The sequence below is a fragment of the Triticum aestivum genome, chromosome 6A (genome assembly GCF_018294505.1).
Source record: "Triticum aestivum cultivar Chinese Spring chromosome 6A, IWGSC CS RefSeq v2.1, whole genome shotgun sequence".
NCBI classification, from domain to species: Eukaryota; Viridiplantae; Streptophyta; class Magnoliopsida; order Poales; family Poaceae; genus Triticum; species Triticum aestivum.
In genome coordinates, this window is record NC_057809.1 from 415326693 (window position 1) to 415347942 (window position 21250).

Sequence of the window (21250 nt, forward strand, 5' to 3'; positions counted from 1 at the left end):
CCGCTGCTACCTCCGGGAATAAATAAAAATCCGCTTCTACCTTTGTAGCATGGTTAATAATATAGCCATGTCAATCACGACGTAGAAATATCATTCACTGATACAATAGGGCTGGATCTAAGGCTGGTGATTTTTTTACTTTGTCTCTTTCTCTTTTTGTCTCATTTACTCATTTTACATAGGAGCACACATAGAGGATGGCTATTCCTTTCGATGGGACTTCTTCATGGGGTTTAAGACTAAGCAGCTCCGAATTATGCCCGCTGCCCACCACTCTGAATCGTGCCATCTATAATAGGGAGTAGTCCCATTGCAACAATGAGGTCCACTAGGTCTAGCACGTCCTGTAAGAAGAGACTGTCACACAAAACATACATATTGTTGCCTTCTTCCTCGTACAGTATGTACCACTGGTACGTACTACTAGTACTACTACTACTCGTTCTCCTATAAACCTTGCGCTTGGCATCTCCAAAATATTAACCTTGTGCTTGGCTCTTCGCCTCTTCGGGAAGTCGAGCAATAATGGTACTGCAGTATATATCGTTCTAGCTATCTAAGACCAAATGAATTGTTGCATGTCCACCACGTGGGCGAGGGTCGAGCGAGGGTTGAGGGGCAAGGGAGTTGTTGGGGAACACAGTAATTTTGAAAATTTCCTACGCACACGCAAGATCTATCATGGTGACGCATAGCAACGAGAGGGGAAGAGTGTTGTCCACGTACCCTCGTAGACCATAAGCGGAAGCATTATGACAATGCAGTTGATGTAGTGGTACGTCTTCACGATCCGGCCAATCCTAGTACCGAAAGTACAGCACCTCCGCGATCTGCACACGTTCATCTCGGTGACGTCCCACGAACTCTCAATCCAGCTGAGTGTCGAGGGAGACTTTTGTCAGCACAATGGCATGATGTCGGTAATCATGAAGCTACCGGCGCAGGGCTTCGCCTAAGCACTACGATGATATGAACAAGGTGGATTATGGTGGAGGGGGGCACCGCACATGGCTAAGGGATCAATGATCAACTTGTGTGTCCTAGGGTGCCCCCTGCCCCCGTATATAAAGGAGCAAGGGGGAAGGCCGGCCGGCCCTTGGGGCGTGCCAAGGAGGGGAGGAGTCCTCCTCCTGGTAGGAGTAGGACTTCCCCTTTCCTAGTCCAACTAGGAGGAGGAAAGGGGAAGGAAGGAGAGGAGAAGGGAGAAGGAAAGGGGGGCACCTACCCCCTTCCCTAGTCCAATTCATACTAGAGGGGGAGGGGCGCGCGGCCCTGCCTTGGCTGGCCCTCTCTCTCTCCACTAAAGCCCATGTGGCCCATTCGTTATTTTCATATTTGAGTTTCCTCAAATTTTGAAAATAGGATCATTTGATTTTATTTATTTTATCTTCAATTATTTCTATTATAAAATTGTGAGAGAGGGAATAAAATGACTTTCCCAAAATAAAGAAATATTGAGGATTCAATAAAAAATCAAATAAGATTTTATTTTGGTTTTATTTGCTATTTTATTTGAATTTAGGAAAAATTGCATGTTTTCAAAATTGCATTTAGGGCCAAGAAAATGTTCATCCTGTTCTAAATATTTTATTTAGACGGTGAAAATTTGTTTTGGCATTTTTAGAATTTTATTTATTTCTCTAGATTTTTTTTAGTTGCAGCGTTATTGTTTTAAAAAAAGAGACCCTGCGCCCGACTGAGCCAACGGCCCAGCCGAGCAGGTCGGCCCAGCCGCCGCCGCCAAGTCCGGGGAGGACACGCCTCCCGAGGCCACCCCCTTCCCCAAGTTCGCCCCCCCCCCTTTATAACCCCGCCGAGCCCTCCCTGGAGCCCCACACCCGCCGCCGCCTCCCCACGCCACCCGCGCCGCCGCAGCCGCCTCCCGCGCTGCCTGTCGCCGCCGCTCGCGCCGCCGCACGCCGGAAACGCCGCCCCGGACCACCCGCCGCCGCCCGGAGCCCCGCCGGAGCATCGCCGGAGCCCCGAGCCGAGGTAGCCGCCGCCGGTTTTCTGAGAAAAGCGGTTTCAGTTTTTTTAGAAACCCTAGTTTTCGTTTTTTTTTAAATAGATCAGTTTTCTCCTGTTTATTTATTTATCGAGCGTTCGCTCATTCGTTCGTTTTAACGGACGCGTTCATCGTTTAGTTCCAGTTAACGAACGTTCGTTCGTTAATCTGTTCGTCGTTTTTTCTTTTCCTCAGATTAAATCCATGATTTTTCTCATCGCTATTTCTAATCGGATGTTCATTTTAGTTTAACTTTTCGCTCGTTTATCAGAATCAGGCGATTCAAGCGCCTGGAGTTTCGTCTCGAAATCCTCTTTCCGTTTAACCAACTCAAACAAATTTTTGCCTCTGTAAAAATTTCCCTAGATCCAGAATAGTAAACGAAGCCTGTTTCTTTTGCCGTTTGTCTTTCGTTGCTTCGCTCGATTTGGTTCTTTTTGCCAACCGGAGTTCTTAAGTTGAACTTTCTAGTTAGATCTCTTATTCGAGTTTTACCCGTGCATTAGATGAGTACTTATTGTATGCTTGTTTGTTCGCGATAGAGTATCCGGAGTGCGCCGCTTGCTACTTCGAATCGCAAGGTTTCACGGATCATCAACAAGGCAAGTAACACTTTGATCATACCTCCTATTACCCAGTTTTTATTGCATTGGATCAATTCTCACACATTGCATGATTAGGATCTAATTAAATTGTGGGTTTGGGAAGTAGTTGAGGTAGTACCTATTACCTGTTTATTATCAAACCTTTGGGAGTTACTTCTATGTTTGCTTTTATGCCATGCTATGCTAGTAGAAGTGGATTGGGTGAGTGAAATCCATGACAGATGTGAGATTAATAATTTAATGGTTTATCTATGGTGGCAACTTAAATACACATGTGGGTGGATTGAGGCACCTGGGTATTCCCGCGATTGCCTGTTTTTCTTTTGGACCGCCACCCAGGCTCAAAGGGATCATGAGATTGTTCATACTAGAAACTTCTGTGTGCAACCACAAGCTACTATGGGCTCTAGCATAGTTGACTAAGTCGTGTCAACTCTTAAAGTGGTAGACTAGCAGATGTAGGGGATGTAGGTTGGTACGGTCTACTCGTTCGTAAGGTGCTAGCACTTCTGAAAGACTATGTATCGGTCATCCGTTTCTCAAACATCATGTAGTGCGAGAATCCTAACGAAGGAGATCGAGTCTTGTGGGGAAAAGTGCGCAAACCTCTGCAGAGTGTATAAACTAATCATGGTTAGCCGTGTCCCCGGTTATGGACATCTTGAGTATCTAGTACCTGGATTATCATGTGAATCTCATCATGTTACTCTAAATAATTTTGTTGTGTTTTATAATGATGATGCTTAATTGGGATTGAGAATGTTGTCAACCATTCTCAATATTTAACAACTACCATGATAGTTAAATAAAATTCCTTTGCAGTAGGGAAAAATTGGCTTTACGCAAAACTGTAACCATAGAGCTTTCCACCAGCCAAATATGCATGTAGAATAGCCTTATTCTTTTATTGCTCTCTATGTGTTACATTGCTAGCATATTCCCTGTGCTGACCCGTTTCGGGCTGCAACGTTCATGTTTCAGACTTTTCAGACGACGAGTAAGGTGCCTTTTAGGTCGTGGTTCTATACTCAGTGATACCGTTGGAGTTGATGGACTCACTTATCTTCCAAGCCTTCCATTGTTATCGTTATTAGATGGCCTTAAGCCATATTTATTGTAATAAGTTCTCTTTTGAGACACTCGATGTAATAAGTGTGTGATTGCTACTCTGCTATAAATCCTTCAAGTACTGTGTGGTGTCAGCATTACTGATCCAGGGATGACACCGGAGCATAGAGATTGGACCGTTTGAGGTCTGGTCGCTACAAGATGGTATCAGAGCACACGCTGACTGCAGGACACGACCACTAAGCCAAAGCCCTAGATCACTACTCTCTTCTCTTTCTGACCTCTCATCTTTTCTACTCTTTTAGGATGGTGGATGCAAGGAACAAGTTCACGCAACCGGATGAAGATACACCCTTTGGACGTCATTTGAAGGAAGTCACTAGATATCTGAACATAGGAGTACCAAGCTTCACCGGAACCTACAACGCCACATTACCTAAAGAAGAGTGCTGGATGATTCAGGTTCAAGTTCCAGGAAGGACGTTCATGCCAGTCACTGAGCCCATAGAGTTTTCATTTGATGCACCAACAGGGAGTCTAGGAAAGAGCATGGCAGCTCACATCGCCATGGGACGCATTGGAGAAGTTTACCGCAATGATCTCAAGGATACTATCTACCAGATTTGTGGGCACTGAGATGAGTACTGGGAGATGATCAGCACCAAGAAGGATAGATCAATTGCAGCTTTTATCCAGGAGTTAAACCAGCACATTCGATGTCAGGAGAACCAGATGTGCGCCGACATGATAGATCTGAAGAGGGCGAAGACAAGAATCAAGGAACTGGAGGAAGAACTCAAGGCTACACGTGAAGATTATGAAGAGGAAATTGAAGTATTAGTGGGGAAGAATGATGATCTGATCAAGAAGATTGGAATATTTATGGGGGACCCTACACCAGTAGAAGAAGACGAAGAACCCAAGGAGATTCGCCTGGAAGATTACATCATCATCGACTACACCGACTCGGATCCAGATGATAGTGATGATGACTATGTAGATGAAGCTGGAGCAGATATCATGGAGTCTGCAACCGAAGAATATTTCTAGTAGACCACCCCAACAGTAGTAGTAGTCCACCATGTAAATATAGTAGTCCGAGCACTTTTGCGATAGTTAGATCGATTGTATGCCCTTGTTTGATTGAATGAAGTGAATTGTTTGCTTTTGCCTCATGTGCATATGGGTAGTGTTTTCTCTCTAGACCCCTCTCTATTCTTAAATCTCATCTTTTCTAAACCCTCAGATGCCTCCGAGACGTGACCCCGGATTTACCTTTCCACCGGAGCTCACCCAGTTGATCCAGCAGCAGAACACATTGATGCAGTTGCTAGTCCAGAATCAGAATCAGGAGAACAACAACAACAACCCACCACCACCACCACCTGTTGATCACTTAGCCCGTTTTCTTAGGCTAAATCCGTCGGTGTTTTCTAGTAGCACCGAGCCGATAGTAGCAAATGATTAGCTCCGCAAGACAGCAAGGGAGTTGACCACGGCAGGATGCACCAATGCGGAAAAGGTGAAGTTTGTCGCACATCAGCTTCAAGAACCCACAACATCATGGTGGGAGAATTTCACCGCCACTTTCCCTATCAACACTGTCACATGGGACCAGTTTCAGCAGGCTTTCCGTACTGCCCATGTTTCAGCAGGAGCAATGGCCATGAAGAAGCGAGAGTTTCGCAAATTGCGCCAAGGAGGACGGACAGTTGGCCAGTATGTGGAGGACTTTAGTAAGCTAGCACGTTATGCCCCAGATGACGTTGCTACAGATGCAGGAGAAGTTTTTGGAAGGACTAAATGATGAGTTGAGCATGCAGTTGATGGTAGCAACCTTCAGCAACTACCAGGAGTTGGTAGACCATGCTCTCATGATTGAAGGGAAGCAGCAGCAAATTGAGAACCGCAAGAGGAAGTACGGACAAGGGAAGTACAATTCAGGAGCTCAGCAGAAGCCACGTTTTACCCCTAGACCGGGAGGACATTTTCAGCATACCCATGGAGGAGGTAGCTCGTACAATCATAATGGCACCAAGAATGGTAATGGTAATGGAGGAAGTAACGGCCAGAACCGCACCAACCCATCAACCCCAGCCAAGAGAGACCTGAGCCAAGTCACTTGCTTTAAGTGCCAGAAGACCGGACATTATGCTAATGAATGTCTTGAAGCCCAGAATGGAAATGGCAATGGAGGCTCTGGGAAGAAGCCGAACCCTTTCAGCAGGGGACAGGTGAACCACGTAAATGTGGAGGAGGTTGAAGCCCAGCCCGATGCGGTAATAGGTAAGTTTTTGGTTAAGTCATTTCCTACACTCGTTCTTTTTGATACTGGTGCATCGCATTCATACATATCAAGGGGATTTGTGGATAAGTATAAACTGCCAACCCAAGCCCTTAGGTCACCCATGTTAGTAACATCGCCTGGAGTAGAGTATATGGCTAGTCTATGGTGTGATCGGTTACCATTAAGGATTGGTAACTATGTATTTCCCTCAGACCTAATAGTATTGGAATCTCAAGGATTGGATGTGATATTAGGCATGGATTGGTTATCAAAGTATGAAGGGAACATTGAATGTGCCAGTAAGTCAATTTTGCTTACCACCCTAGAAGGGAGAAGGATCAATTATGTATACCAACATGTGCCGAAAAGGACTCAAGTAAATTGCCTAACAGGAGTTGTGCAGGAGGAAGTACCAGTAGTGAAGGATTTCCCTGATGTATTTCCAGAAGAGTTGACAGGCATGCCACTAGATAGAGATATTGAGTTTTTGATTGAGCTTTTGCCAGGCACATGGCCAATATCTAAGAGACCATATAGGATGCCCACAAAGGATTTGGAAGATATTAAGAAGAAGATTAAGGAGTTACTGGATAAAGGATATATCCGCCCAAGTTCTTCCCCTTGGGGATCGCCAGTACTTCTAGTGGAAAAGAAGGATGTATCGTTAAGGATGGTTGTTGATTATCGAGGATTGAATGAAGTAACCATCAAGAACAAGTACCCATTACCGATGATCAATGATCTGTTTGATCGATTGCAAGGAGCTAAGGTATTTTCCAAGATCGATCTGCGATCAGGATACCATCAGTTGAAGATTCGAGAACAGGATATACCTAAGACGGCTTTTAGCACCAGTTATGGGCTGTACGAGTATACCGTTATGTCATTTGGTCTGACTAACGCACCTGCATATTTTATATACATGATGAACAAAGTGTTTATGGAGTTTTTGGATAAGTTCGTCATAGTGTTCATTGATGATATCCTAGTTTACTCGAAGGATGAAGAGGAGCATAAGGAGCATTTGCATTTGCTACTTGGTAAGCTCAGAGAACATCAGTTATATGCCAAGTTTAGCAAATGTGAGTTTTCATTGAAGGAAGTTGGATTTGTCGAACACGTTATATCCGGAGAAGGTATAGTAGTGGATCCCACCAAGGTTGACACTGTGACAAATTGGGAAGCGCCAACAACAGTTGGAGAGATCCAAAGTTTCCTTGGACTTGCAGGATACTACCGGAGATTCATTGAAAATTTCTCGAAGATTGCAAAGCCTATGACGGAGTTGTTGAAGAAGGATACCAAGTTCATATGGACCAAGGAATGTGAGGCTAGTTTCCAGGAGTTGAAGAAACGCTTGGTGATAACCCACAAGTATAGGGGATTGCAACAGCTTTCGAGGGTAGAGTATTCAACCCAAATTTATTGATTCTACACAAGGGGAGCCAAAGAATATTCTCAAGTATTAGAAGCTGAGTTGTCAATTCAACCACACCTGGAAACTTAGTATCTGCGGCAAAGTGTTTAGTAGCAAAGTAATATGATAGTGGTGGTAGCGGCAACAAAAGTAAAGACAGCAAAAGTAATGTTTTTGGTATTTTGTAGTGATTGTAACAGTAACATTGGGAAAGTAAATAAGCGTAAACCAGTATATGGAAAACTCGTAGGCACCGGATCAGTGATGGATAATTATGCCGGATGCGGTTCATCATGTAACAGTCATAACATAGGGTGACACAGAACTAGCTCCAATTCATCAATGTAATGTAGGCATGTATTTCGTATATAGTCATACGTGCTTATGGAAAAGAACTTGCATGACATCTTTTGTCCTACCCTCCCATGGCAGCGGGGTCCTATTGGAAACTAAGGGATATTAAGGCCTCCTTTTAATAGAGAACCGGAACAAAGCATTAGCACATAGTGAATACATGGACTCCTCAAACTATGGTCATCACCGGGAGTGGTCCCGATTATTGTCACTTCGGGGTTGCCGGATCATAACACATAGTAGGTGACTATAGACTTGCAAGATAGGATCAAGAACTCACATATATTCATGAAAACATAATAGGTTCAGATCTGAAATCATGTCACTCGGGCCCTAGTGACAAGCATTAAGCATAGCAAAGTCATAGCAACATCAATCTCAGAACATAGTGGATACTAGGGATCAAACGCTAACAAAACTAACTTGATTACATGATAAATCTCATCCAACCCATCACCGTCCAGCAAGCCTACGATGCAATTACTCACGCACGGCGGTGAGCATCATGAAATTGGTGGTGGAGGATGGTTGATGATGACGACGGCGACGAATCCCCCTCTCTGGAGCCCCGAACGGACTCCAGATCAGCCCTCCCGAGAGGTTTTAGGGCTTTGCGGCGGCTCTGTATCGTAAAACGTGATGATTTCTTCTCTCTGGTTTTTTTCTCTCCGAAAGCAAATATATAGAGTTGGAGTTGGCGTCGGAGGGCATCCAGGGGGTCCACGAGGTAGGGGGCGCGCCCTAGGGGGGGCACCCCCCACCCTCGTGAGAAGGGTGTGGGCCCCCTGGTCTTCATCTTTGGCGAGGATTTTTTATTGTTATTTCTAAGATGTTCCGTGGAGTTTCAAGTCATTCCGAGAATATTTGTTTTCTGCACATAAAACAACACCATGGCAATTCTGCTGAAAACAGCGTCAGTCCGGGTTAGTTCCATTCAAATCATACAAGTTAGAGTCCAAAACAAGGGCAAAAGTGTTTGGAAAAGTAGATACGACGGAGACGTATCACTTGGTTACATCACCAGTGTTGATTTTGCCAGATCAGACCAAGGATTATGAGGTGTATTGCGACGCTTCATGTCGAGGACTTGGAGCAGTGCTTAGGCAAGAAGGAAGAGTTGTTTCGTATGCCTCACGACAGCTCAAGCCTCATGAGTTAAATTATGCTACTCATGATTTGGAGTTAGCAGCCGTAGTGCATGCATTGAAGACTTGGAGACATTTTCTCATTGGAAACCATTGTGAGGGTACACGGATCACAAGAGTTTGAAGTACATTTTCACGCAGAAGGAGTTGAATCTTAGACAAAGGAGATGGTTGGAACTCATCAAGGATTATGATATGAGATTGCATTATCACCCTAGAAAGGCTAACGTAGTAGTTGACGCGTTGAGCCGTAAAAGTCATGTCAACACCTTAATGACAGGAGATTTACCAAGGGAGTTAGCCGAAAATCTTCGTGAGCTATGTTTGGAGATAGTTCCAAGAGGCTATGTAGCAACATTGGAAATTCAGTCTACTTTGATGGATAAAATAAGAGAAGCTCAAAGGACTGACAAGGAGATTGCTTCTATTACAGAGAAAATGAGCAAAGGAAAAGCTAAAGGATTTCTTAAGGATGAGCACGATACCCTATGGTTTGAAGACCGTGTGTATGTGCCCAATGACCCGGAGATCAGGAAGTTAATTCTGTAGGAAGCCCATGATTCACCATATTCGATTCACCCAGGAAATACCAAGATGTATTTGGATTTAAGGATACTTTCTGGTGGACCGGAATGAAGAAGGATATTGCGGAGTATGTAGCAGTTTGTGATGTATGTCAGAGAGTAAAGGCAGAGCATCAGAAGCCAGCAGGATTGCTACAGCCATTGCCGATACCCGAATGGAAGTGGGATAAGTTAGGCATGGATTATATTACAGGATTACCCAGAACTCGTTCAGGCTATGACTCGATTTGGGTTGTAGTCGATCGTTTGACAAAGGTAGCTCATTTCATTCCAGTGAAGACTACCTATACCAGTGCCACGTTAGCAAAGATATACATGACCAGAATCGTATGTCTGCATGGAGTTCCAAGGAGCATTGTATCAGATAGAGGAACCCAGTTTACCTCAAAGTTCTGGAATCAGGTGCATGAAACTTTGGGTACCAGGCTTGAGTTCAGTACAGCTTTCCATCCGCAGACAGATGGAAAGACCGAGAGAGTCAATCAGATTTTAAAGGATATGCTGAGAGCTTGTGCGCTAGATTACGGATCTAGTTGGGACGACAATTTGCCATACGCAGAGTTCTCCTATAACAACAGTTATCAATCCAGTTTGAAGATGGCCCCTTTCAAAGCCTTGTACGGAAGGAGGTGCAGGACCCCATTGTCGTGGGATGAAGTTGGAGACTGCCAGTTGTTTGGACCGGATCTGATTAAGGAGTCTGAACAGAAAGCAAGATTGATTCGTGATAGGCTCAAGGTAGCCCAGTCCAGGCAGAAGAGCTACGCAGATTCAAAACGCAAGCAGACAGTTTACAAAGTCGGAGACCGAGCTTATCTTCGAGTATCTCCACTTCGAGGAGTTAAGCGTTTTAGAGTTAAGGGAAAGTTAGCGCCACGTTTTGTAGGACCATACAAAGTTTTGGAGCGTATGGGAGAAGTAGCTTATAAGTTGGAATTGCCCGAAGGATTGTCAGGAGTTCACGACGTGTTCCACGTTTCCCAGTTGAAGAAGTGCCACGCAGAGATGGCTGATATACCGCTAAGAGATACAGTGCCGCTGGAAGCGATTCAGTTGGACAGTGATTTGACCTACGAAGAGAAACTAGTCAAGATTCTTGAGTATGCCAGTCGAGTCACCCGCAACAAGGTTATCAAGTTTTGCAAAGTTCAGTGGAGCCACCACACGGAGGATGAAGCAACCTGGGAACGAGAGGAAGATCGGTTGAAGGACCACCCTCACCTATTTTCTAGCATCCCCGAATCTCGAGGGTGAGATTCATCTTAAGGGGGTTAGGTTTGTAACATCCCAAATTTTCAATTTGAAATGTTATACAATAGATCATCATTGCATATCATATTTATTTGCATTTTGGTTGATCCTAGAAATTTCACGCAACTCAAGGACCCTCGGAGAGAGTTGGGGATTTCGTTATTTCCATATTTGAGTTTCCTCAAATTTTGAAAATAGGATTATTTGATTTTATTTATTTCATCTTCAATTATTTCTATTATAAAATTGTGAGAGATGGAATAAAATAAATTTCCCAAAATAAAGAAATATTGAGGATTTAATAAAAAATCAAATAAGATTTTATTTTGGTTTTATTTGCTATTTTATTTGAATTTAGGAAAAATTGCACGTTTTCAAAATTGCATTTAGGGCCAAGAAAATGTTCATCTTGTTCTAAATATTTTATTTAGACGGTGAAAATTTGTTTTGGCATTTTTAGAATTTTATTTATTTCTCTAGATTATTTTTTAGTTGCAGTGTTATTGTTTCAAAAAAAGAGACCCCGCGCCCGACTGGGCCAAGGGCCCAGCCGAGCAGGCCGGCCCAGCCGCCGCCGCCGAGTCCGGGGAGGACACGCCTCCCGAGGCCGCCCCCTTCCCCAAGTTCGCCGCCGAGCCCCCCCTGGAGCCCCACACCCGCTGCCGCCTTCCCACGCCACCCGCGCCGCCGCAGCCGCCGCCCGCGCCGCCTGTCGCCGCCGCCGCACGCCGCAGTCGCCGCCTGCCGCCCCGCTGCCGCACGCCGGAGCCGCCGCCCCACCGCCCCGCACCACCCGCTGCCACCCGGAGCCCCAAGCCGAGGTAGCCGCCACCGCCGGTTTTCTAAGAAAAGTCGTTTCGGTTTTTTTAGAAACCCTAGTTTTTGTTTTTTTAAATAGATCGGTTTTCTCCGGTTTATTTATTTAGCGAGTGTTCGCTCGTTCGTTCATTTTAACGGACGTGTTCATCGTTTAGTTCCAGTTAACGAATGTTCGTTCGTTAATCTGTTCATCGTTTTTTCTTTTTCTCGGATTAAATCCGCGATTTTCTGATCGCGATTTCTGATTCGGTATTCGTTTTAGTTTAACTTTTTGCTCGTTTATCGGAATCAGGCGATTCAAGCGCCCGGAGTTTCGTCTCGAAACCCTCTTTCCGTTTAACCAACTCAAACAAGTTTTTGCCTCTGTAAAAATTGCCCTAGATTCAGAATAGTAAACGAAGCCTGTTTCTTTTGTCGTTTGTCTTTCGTTGCTTCGTTCGATTTGGTTCTTTTTGCCAACCAGAGTTCTTAAGTTGAACTTTCTAGTTAGATCTCTTATTCGAGTTTTACCCGTGCATTAGATGAGTACTTATTGTATGCTTGTTTGTTCGCGATAGAGTATCCGGAGTGCGCCGCTTGCTACTTCAAATCGCTAGGTTTCACGGATCATCAACAAGGCAAGTAACACTTTGATCATACCTCCTATTACCCAGTTTTTATTGCATTAGATCAATCCTCAGACATTGCATGATTAGGATCTAATTAAATTGTGGGTTTGGGAAGTAGTTGAGGTAGTACCTATTACCTGTTTATTATCAAACCTTTGGGAGTTACTTCTACATTTGCTTTTATGGCATGCTATGCTAGTAGATGTGGATTGGGTGAGTGAAATCCATGACAGATGTGAGATTGATAATTTAATGGTTTATCTAAGGTGGCAACTTAAATACACACATCTGGATGGATTGAGGCACCTGGGTATTCCATTGATTGCTTGTTTTTCATTTGGACCGCCACCCAGATTCAAAGGGATCATGAGATTGTTCATACTAGAAACTTCCGTGTGCAGCCACAAGCTACTATGGGCTCTAGCATAGTTGACTAAGTCGTGCGAACTCTTACAGTGGTAGACTAGCAGATGTAGGGGATGTAGGTTGGTACGGTCTACCCGTTCGTAAGGTGCTAGCGCTTCTGAAAGACTATGTCTCGGTCATCCGTTTCTCAAACATCATGCAGTGCGAGAATCCTAACAGAGGAGATCGAGTCTTGTGGGGAAAAGTGCGCAAACCTCTGCAGAGTGTATAAACTAATCATGGTTAGTCATGTCCCTGGTTATGGACATCTTGAGTATCTAGTACCTGGATTATCATGTGAATCTCATCATGTTACTCTAAATAATTTTGTGGTTTTTTTTTAATGATGATGCTTAATTGGGATTGAGAATGCTGTCAACCATTCTCAATGTTTAACAACTACCATGATAGTTAAATAAAATTTAATTCTTTGCAGTAGGGAAAAATTGGCTTTACGCAAAATTGTAATCATAGAGCTTTCCACCAGCCAAATATGCGTGTAGAATAGCCTTATTCTTTTATTGCTCTCTATGTGTTACATTGCCTGCATATTTCATGTGCTGACCCGTTTTAGGCTGCAATGTTCATGTTGCAGACTTTTCAGACGACGAGTAAGGTGTCTTTTAGGTCGTGGTTCTATACTCAGTGATGCCGTTGGAGTTGATGGACTCACTTATCTTCCAAGCCTTCCGCTGTTATCGTTATTAGATGACCTTAAGCCATATTTATTGTAATAAGTTCTCTTTTGAGACACTCGATGTAATAAGTGTGTGATTGCTACTCTACTATAAATCCTCCAAGTAATGTGTGGTGTCAGCATTACTGATCCAGGGATGACACCGGAGCACAGAGATTGGACCGTTTGAGGTCTGGTCGCTACATATATGATGATGATGCACCCCGTGGTCCATGCTGTCCTCGGCTGTAATATAGTTGGGCTTGATGCAGATCCTGTTAGCCCATTACTATTTGGACTGTATCATGTATTGATTTGGCCTTTTGGCTAGCCCATACGTATCCATGGGCCTACCCTATTGGTATTCCTACATCAATGAGCGATCCTCACATATGCTTACATCGTGCAACGTTGACACGAGCGTATTCCCTTCGATTACAAATATAAGATCTTTTGGATATTTTAATATCGCTACATTTGAATTGAAATGAGTTAACAAACACATTAAAATACGCCTATATACGTCCAAATAAGAAAAAATGCTAGAACATCTTGTAATATTGAACGAGGTGACAAGGACAAATGTACGCACGCATGTCACTTCGCAAATGTACGCGCTACATCATACACGTCCGTGCATGGGGCAAATGCAGATTTTTTCTTCTTGTCGCCAGAAAGAGCAAATGCAGACAAGAGGAGACAAGACTAACTAAAATGAACTCTGTTTTTTTTTAGAGATGTGCCATGTTTATATTAATAATATCAACATATTACAACATACATGGCAGATTTGAGGAGAAATCTAAAGAGACAACCCACCAAGAGAAATTGCTAGAAGCAAAGAAAATTTATTGAAAAAATCTTCCTCGTCCTTGCATCCACCAACAAAACGACTATAATCTTCAGCCACCGCCGTCGCTAGAGCGTCCGTTGGAAAGGAGAAGAAGACATCTCCACCAAGCCAAGGTCCAAAAAAAAGCCATAGCAGCAAAACTGTGTTGTGAGCCTCTGACCAGGCGTTGCCACGAACGGCACCGTGTCCGTGTGGATTGTCTACCGGAGCACATCTCCGCTCCTCTTGGGTCGCGATTCTGAAGTACTCATGAGGCAACGCTGCTGAGGGGCTCCAAAACCAGCAACCATCTTTCATCTTTGAAGAAACTCTAGGTGCACGATACCTTAGATGAGACCACCGCTGCAGCACCGTCCACCTCCAACACTAACACTTTCGGCTTCGTGACAACTCCGGAGGAACCGCTGACACGACGTGGACGAAGGCGAAGAAACATGACCCTCGACAAGACCTCCACCGCTGTCTTTAAGGCCTTGCCTAGACACACATCCACGACTCCTCGACACCGTCATAGAACGCCGTCAAGGCGATGACCCGGAAACTTTTATTCCTGACAAAGACATCGGCACCTGAACAAACTAGCCTAGACCTAGACACGAGCCAAAAGAAACCGGGGCTCCCAAACCCTGTCGCCGCCGTTGGGGCAACGAGCGGAGGAAAGGCGAGCCAGCGGCTGTGCCGGCCTAGGAACTGCCTCGTGTATCGCCTCGAGCGAGAGAGGGGAAACGGAACTGCCTCGCGTTGTTTATAAGGAGATCATGAACACTGTTGTTAAGGCCTTCAATTTCCTCTAACCAAAACCAAACAAGTAAAGTAATCTTAATTCGAAAAAAAAACAAGTAAGGAACAGGCCACACCACCCAACAAATTGCCTGAGAACTACTACTGCTTTTGGACCGGCTGAAAGACACTTGAAACCAAAAACGAAGAACACCTACTGTTGGCAATTCACTCGAGATCTTCTCTGTTTAAACATGACACAAGGCGACCAAAAAAGGAAGCACGCGTGAACGAATGGTTTCACCGCATCCCCACCAACGCCGCTGCCGCCGCCGCCTCTTCTCATGGGAGCACCCGGTTGAACACCCGCGACACGTCCGACGGCCGGACGGGCTTCATCAGGAAATCCTCTGCGCCTTCCTCCAAGCATCTGATTATAAACAAGAAAAGGCACCGGCTTTAATCGACGTCTAGTTCCCCATAGGGCAGTACTTGGACATTGCAGTACTCTCCGTAAAGAAATATAAAAGAATTTAGATCACTAAAGTAGTGATCTAAACGCTCTTATATTTCTTTACAGAGGGAGTAGAATTTAGACCTGCTGATCCTGGTTGGCACGTTCTCCGAGGACATGATCACCACGGGGATCTGCTTCAACGTGGATGACTCCTGCGCGATTTTTGCCTCGTAAACTAGATGTGATTTGTGGCAAAAGAAATTAAGATTGCCACTGGGCAGGAGTTTTGGAGAAGAAGAAAAAAATAGAGTACCACGCACCTTGACCTTCTTTAGGAGCTCGTATCCCGTCATCTCCGGCATCCAGTAATCCGTAATTATCATGCTCACATTGGGCTCCTGGACGCGATCCCCAAACGCAGAAGCAGATCAGAAATACGTACTATTCAGAAGATACTAAAAATGCCAAAAGATTACATACAGCCAATAAAGAGACAAAGAGAGAAATCAAAGGCGTACCGATCCTAGCAGCTCCAGGGCCCTCTTCCCGCTATCCACGGCCGTCACTGCCCACGAAACCAACAACAGATGCACTCGGTCACTTCTCATGCATGCAAACGCGCACAGATTCAATGGCGATGCTGCAACCAGACCCACGATTGGACTCACCACGGAACCGAGAGCTGCGAAGGATGCCGGAGATGACGGCGCGGTCGACGGAGCTGTCGTCCACCGCGAGAACGTGAAGAGGCGCGCCGCCGCCGGCCCCCGAAAACACGGCCGTCGTCCCAACCACGCCTCCGGCGACGCTCGACATCTCGAAAGCTTCGTGCCGATCGCTAGGATAGAAAGAAGAAAGATACGCGCGCGAGTCTGTAGCAGTATCTCTCTCGTCTCCCGTGGGTCGTCACAATCAAGAAGGGGCCATCCAGGGTGGTGCGTTTATATGGAGGGCCGAGGGTGAACGAGGGCGAGGGCGAGGGCAACGGGTCTCGGAAAATAGAGAAGGTAGTGCAGCGCGGGAAGATCCTAGTGCAGCTGTGCAGGGATCCACAGGATCTGGATACGGCACGGAGGCCGGATACCACACGACACACGTGCCGGACCGGATCGCGTGTACTTGTACGCGCGCGGCGAGTAAAGCGGAAATCTTCCTCCTGCCTGTCGCGGCCGAGGACGGACAGGATCTCCCCTCTTAAATACCACCAGTCCCTTTTGATGCGTCACATGATCTCCTCGACGATATGATTGTGACGATTCAGCTTAATTAGTAGATAGTGATACGAGCTCGGCCGATCTGTAAATTCATACCATCTGCATGTGCCATAAAACGTTTTCCCGGCCGGTGGAGATATGTTTGTCCCGGCCTGGCCGAGCTGCCTTCGGCTGTTGCCAGCTTGTGCATCAATAGCAATATGGCATCACCAACGCGGATTTTTAAACCAGTCTCAAGTGTTTGGAATTTATAACCCTCTAACATGGATAACTATAAACTATATCAGTCGCATCGGTTCGGACGTATCCCATAGTCCGGCTTCAAATCGCGGGGGGGGGGGGGGGGGGGGGGGGGGGGGCGTGGGGGGACCGTTCGTCATGTCGGACTACACGGCACCTCGGGCCCATCCAAAACACCATCAGCGGCCCATGCAATTTGATAAATTTTTGCCATTGTTCCCATGTCAAACCCCAGCCTCTTTCCACCAAGCTTCGCCGCCCCCATCCATTTTCGAGGCCTTCCGCTGTCTGCCGCCACCGCGATGGACTCATCGCAGCCCATCTTGAAGGTTATTGTCCTACTGGATCCGGATCCCGTCCGCCATGCTTTCGTGCCGGTGAGTTTAGAGATTATCAAACGGCAAGAGCGGTGCGTGAAGGAGAGGGCGAAGAAGAAGGTGCAGGCGGCCGTTCAGACCAGAGCTCGTCCTCCACGAAGGACCACTGTGTCAGAACTACCCACGCAATCGCCCCATGACCCGCCCTGCACAGGCCGTTGTACATCACTACGGTCAGCCTATCATGCAACAATTGCCGCATCACTCTTTGGCCTCCTTTACCTCCGTCCGCCCTCCACCGCACTCCCTAATACAAGCCACTAAAGTACTACGCCGCTCATCTGTATAATCAATCAAACACGCAACAATTGTTGCAAAAATCTGCCGCCTCTTTCACCTCCGTCATAGAAAATTTATTGAATATCCGATGCTTTTGCTAGTAGTTGCATTTGTTTGCAACTATTTAAATGTATGGTCAAATTGCTATTGATCTAGATAATTTGAAAAAAAAGGAAAGGTTGGACAAGTAGAAAAGTTTTTGAGGACGCGGTTAGATGGCCTCCGCCAGGTTGGATGTCCACGGACACGTTCGAACATGTCCACAGACATTTTATGAGGTCCATATGGTGATCCACATTGAGGATGCCCTGGGTAGAACCGTCATGTCGGTGCAATGACACTACTGATTTGCTTATTAATTGTTATTATAATTATTATGCACAAACACAGGTTTTCCTGGGAGATTGTTGGGATAACGATTTGCAACACGCACGTCCGGCATGCATGCAGCCGCATGACCGCATCAAGATTCAAAAACTTGTTTATTGAGTTACTTCATGCATGCAACATTTTTTTGAAACAACGAATTTTTTTATCATTTCATTGATTAACAGAAAGAGGTTTCGAACAAGAGCTGCAAAGTAGCAAAATAAAAGGTCAACTCTCGCGGCATTACAACACTCATGTGTTGCGCACCCGCCACCGCCCAAAGAGACCCTCTTTGATCTTACTGATTAGAACCATGGAAGGGTTGGTCGTGTATCGAAAGACCCTGGCATTACACCCCGTCCATATCTCCCATGAGATGAGCATCGTCAATGAGGTGAGCGCCTTACGGGATCCAATGCGAATCTGAAGGTTGATGTTCCACCATTCTCTCACCGAAGCCCTCGTCTGCACCGCCGTAGAAATGTGATGCATGCCAAGCCACGGAAGAATATGGTTCCAAATGTGGATGGTGTACCGACATTGGAAGAGCAGATGGGCGCCAACTCTTGGAATTGCTTGCAAGGCGGGTAGAGGCCACAGTTTGACCAACCGTGGCGTACAAGGCGATTTGATGTTCAAATCCTATTTTGAAGGACTGGCCAAGCAAAGAACTTGCACCGGGGGGGGGGGGGGGGTTCTAGGCCGAGGAAGCATACTACACTCCATCCTTGGTGAATTTCCAAATGATGGAATCTTCCGTGTCAAAGTGATTGATATCTTCTCCCAGAAGTTAGTTAAATTGCTGGACATGCGCAAGCCATAGGCCATTGGAGGTGTCAATGAGAGAGATCCGGTTGTTGTTGGTAAGGGCTTGCTGGACAAAGGAATTCTTCTTGTGGGAGATGGCAAAGATGCTCGGTGCCAAGTCACAGGGGACCATGCAGCCATGGCAAGTTCGAGAACCTGGTCCGTTCGCCCGCATGCATGCAACTTTTGATCATAGTTTAAAAAACCAGACCATATCAAGAAAAACCTGAACCGATGGCCTCGCCGATTTTATAAGCTAATTAGATTGTTCTGTAAATGGACCGGACAAAACCGGTTGAACCAGCTTGTTTTTTTGCCCAAACCAGATGAAAAACCGAAACCGGCTGAACCAGTAATGCACACTAGCATTGCTGGCAAGAGGAAAAATAATTGCGGCCGCTAGGGGTTCAGCCTTGGGCGCAATTAAACAGGCCGACGTCACCAATTTGATCCAACAACCAACTTGCCCATCACACTTAACTGTCAAAGGCTAGAAACTTAGTATATTTGATCTATTTTACATATTTTTATGACTTAAAAAAGCAGCAAATGAACCGGTGAATCGGCGGTCCGTCAGGTAAAAATCCGAACTGGCAGCATCACCGGTTTGATCGCTAATCCGGTTTTTAAAACTATGCTTATGATAGATAGTGCATGCCTCACCACCCCATCTTTCATGATTTTTCTTTTAGCTTCTAAATTTGAATCTACTAGTCGAATGCCCGTGCGTTGCTACGGAACTTTAGAAAAATGTATAGACACGTTATTGTTCTAATTCGAAAGTGTATGTCAAACATGATGGATATTCATCCATATAACGCCAACTATCAATTCTTTCTCCCAGTGCTTTCTGTAATGTGAGGATCACTTCAAAATCGTAAATAACACGAAATAACTTTCAAATTGTGAAGATAAACATGACAGCAATTAGAAAGTTCAATTCTCTTTTTTGTTGATCATTTTGTATACGAGTATTCAATTATGGTGTAAAAAAATCTAGCCATTCTGGAGTATGTTTTATCCAGATATCTAGTCTAGCTCCCAAAACAATCTAAACAAGGGTGAAAACAGACGCTAAAGATTCAGCATCTACACCGATCAAAGTGGCCTCTTGACTTCTTGAGCCCCTTGAAGTCCATCGTCTCGATGTACTCTACGCTGCCCCTGAAACCATTGAGCAGCTTGAGCAGCTCGCTGGCCCGATCCTCGGTCATGCCGCCTCAGCACACTTGGAGCAGCTTCCGGTAGGAGCCCACACGCAGTGCCTCGTAGCAGCGCGCGCCAGCGCCGGTGTCCGCGGCACAAAAGAGGTGCCAGAGCACGGAGACGGGCAAACTCCTTGGCCATGTTGGACACGCGGAACATCTTCTTGACCAGCACCGGCATGACCAGCGCGTACGCACACGCGGACCTGAGGCCGGTGTCGGCGCACAGGACGCCATCGAGCACGGCTAGTGCCTTCTCGCTTGTCCCCTTGTCAGTGTCCACGACGAGCTCCACAACGACGTCGGCGAAGCAGGCGGTCGCTGCTGGAGATGGGGTAGTAGGCCGTGATGAGCGCGGCCTTGGTGGCCTGCAGGGACACGGCGTAAATAATGAGGCTGACGAGCGCACTGCACACGCCGGGCGTCCTCGAGATAACGTTGACGGCGTGCCGGTCGGTGGATGAGGCGAGCTCGCGGTGGACAATGGCGGCGCGCTGGCCCGCGCGGCGACCTCACTGTGCGAGAGCACCGAGACAAGGGTCTTGTGACTTGTGAGACGCCTGGGAGGCAATGCAGCGCCAGGCCTCGTCGTCGAGCGGGAAGAACATGGTAAGGGCCGCCAAGATCGTCCCCAGCGCGCTCAATGCTGCGGCGCTGGTGCTCTCCACGGGCTCTCCGGTGAGGCTCTGGAAAGCCGAGGCGAGCTGGCGGGCGGCGCCGGCAGCCACGAGGCACCGGCGGTTGCGGTCGCTCTCCTTCCCAATGGCCCTGGCGGCCCCCTGCCCGCAGGCCGCTGCGTTCCCGCGCACGAAGGCGGCGAGCACCTCGGCGGCGTCGGCCTCGGCGACGGGCACCTGCTCGGCTCGGTTGGCGACGCACCAGTCCTGGATCATGTGGCGCGTGGCGTTGTTGGGGACGAGGTCGGCGAGCCACACAGGGCCGCCGGTGATGGGGCACGTGTCGCGCCCCCGTACCAGCCACCTCTCCCGGCCATTGTTGATGCCCGTAGGTGCCTTGACCTGGTCCTTCATGAGCTCAAGCGAGATCGGGCACCGGAAGTGCGCCGGCATCGCCAGCTCCTCATCGTTCCCGGCATCCGCCACCTGCCCTCGTCGTTAGCCATGCGTGGATTGGGAGCGATGGTGCGTAGGTTCGTGGGCGGAGCGGCGGCGACTTTTCACGCGATAGAGACAGGAGCGAGGGGTGACCGAGAGCACGACGTGCGTTAGTGGGCAGTTGTTTCCCTGGTTTGTACGATGGATTATTCCTACGGGGAAGTAGCGATCGCAAGAGGCCCGCGTTTTTCGGATCGTACCGGCGTTTACGAAGTGCGATCGCAAAGGGGGAGGGGGTGGTCGAACCATCACGACGACGGCAGATTCCCCTTTAATAGTACAGATTATGTCAGCTTGCCGAACCCTCCATTGGCCTCCTCGATGGTTCAACACCCCCACACTGGCCCATGCATGTCAGCTTGGCGAACCCCACATTGGACGAATCTCCGC

At 46.8% G+C, this 21250-nt stretch overlaps 1 protein-coding gene and 1 pseudogene across 1 annotated transcript; both read right to left on the reverse strand.

Moving 5' to 3' along the window:
- Positions 1-14870: 14870 nt before the first annotated feature.
- On the reverse strand, positions 14871-16339 carry LOC101290613 (two-component response regulator ORR11). Its single transcript, XM_044550506.1, has 5 exons — positions 15923-16339; positions 15773-15819; positions 15575-15652; positions 15396-15466; positions 14871-15227 (listed from the first exon to the last, which is right to left on the reverse strand). The coding sequence occupies exons 1-5, from the start codon at positions 16068-16070 to the stop codon at positions 15140-15142; spliced, it is 432 nt and encodes a 143-aa protein (XP_044406441.1). The 5' UTR covers positions 16071-16339; the 3' UTR covers positions 14871-15139.
- Positions 16340-19470: 3131 nt separating this feature from the next.
- On the reverse strand, positions 19471-20857 carry LOC123129624 (U-box domain-containing protein 21-like; annotated as a pseudogene).
- Positions 20858-21250: the final 393 nt, after the last annotated feature.

Excerpts from the sequence above, each read along its gene's own strand:
- LOC101290613 (XM_044550506.1), bottom strand. The coding sequence starts at position 16,070 with ATGTCGAGCGTCGCCGGAGGCGTGGTTGGGACGACGGCCGTGTTTTCG. Across the intron at positions 15,653-15,772 it reads CCCTGGAGCTGCTAGGATCG|GAGCCCAATGTGAGCATGAT; the intron begins GTACGCCTTTGA and ends GATCGCGTCCAG. Across the intron at positions 15,228-15,395 it reads GTGCCAACCAGGATCAGCAG|ATGCTTGGAGGAAGGCGCAG; the intron begins GTCTAAATTCTA and ends GTTTATAATCAG.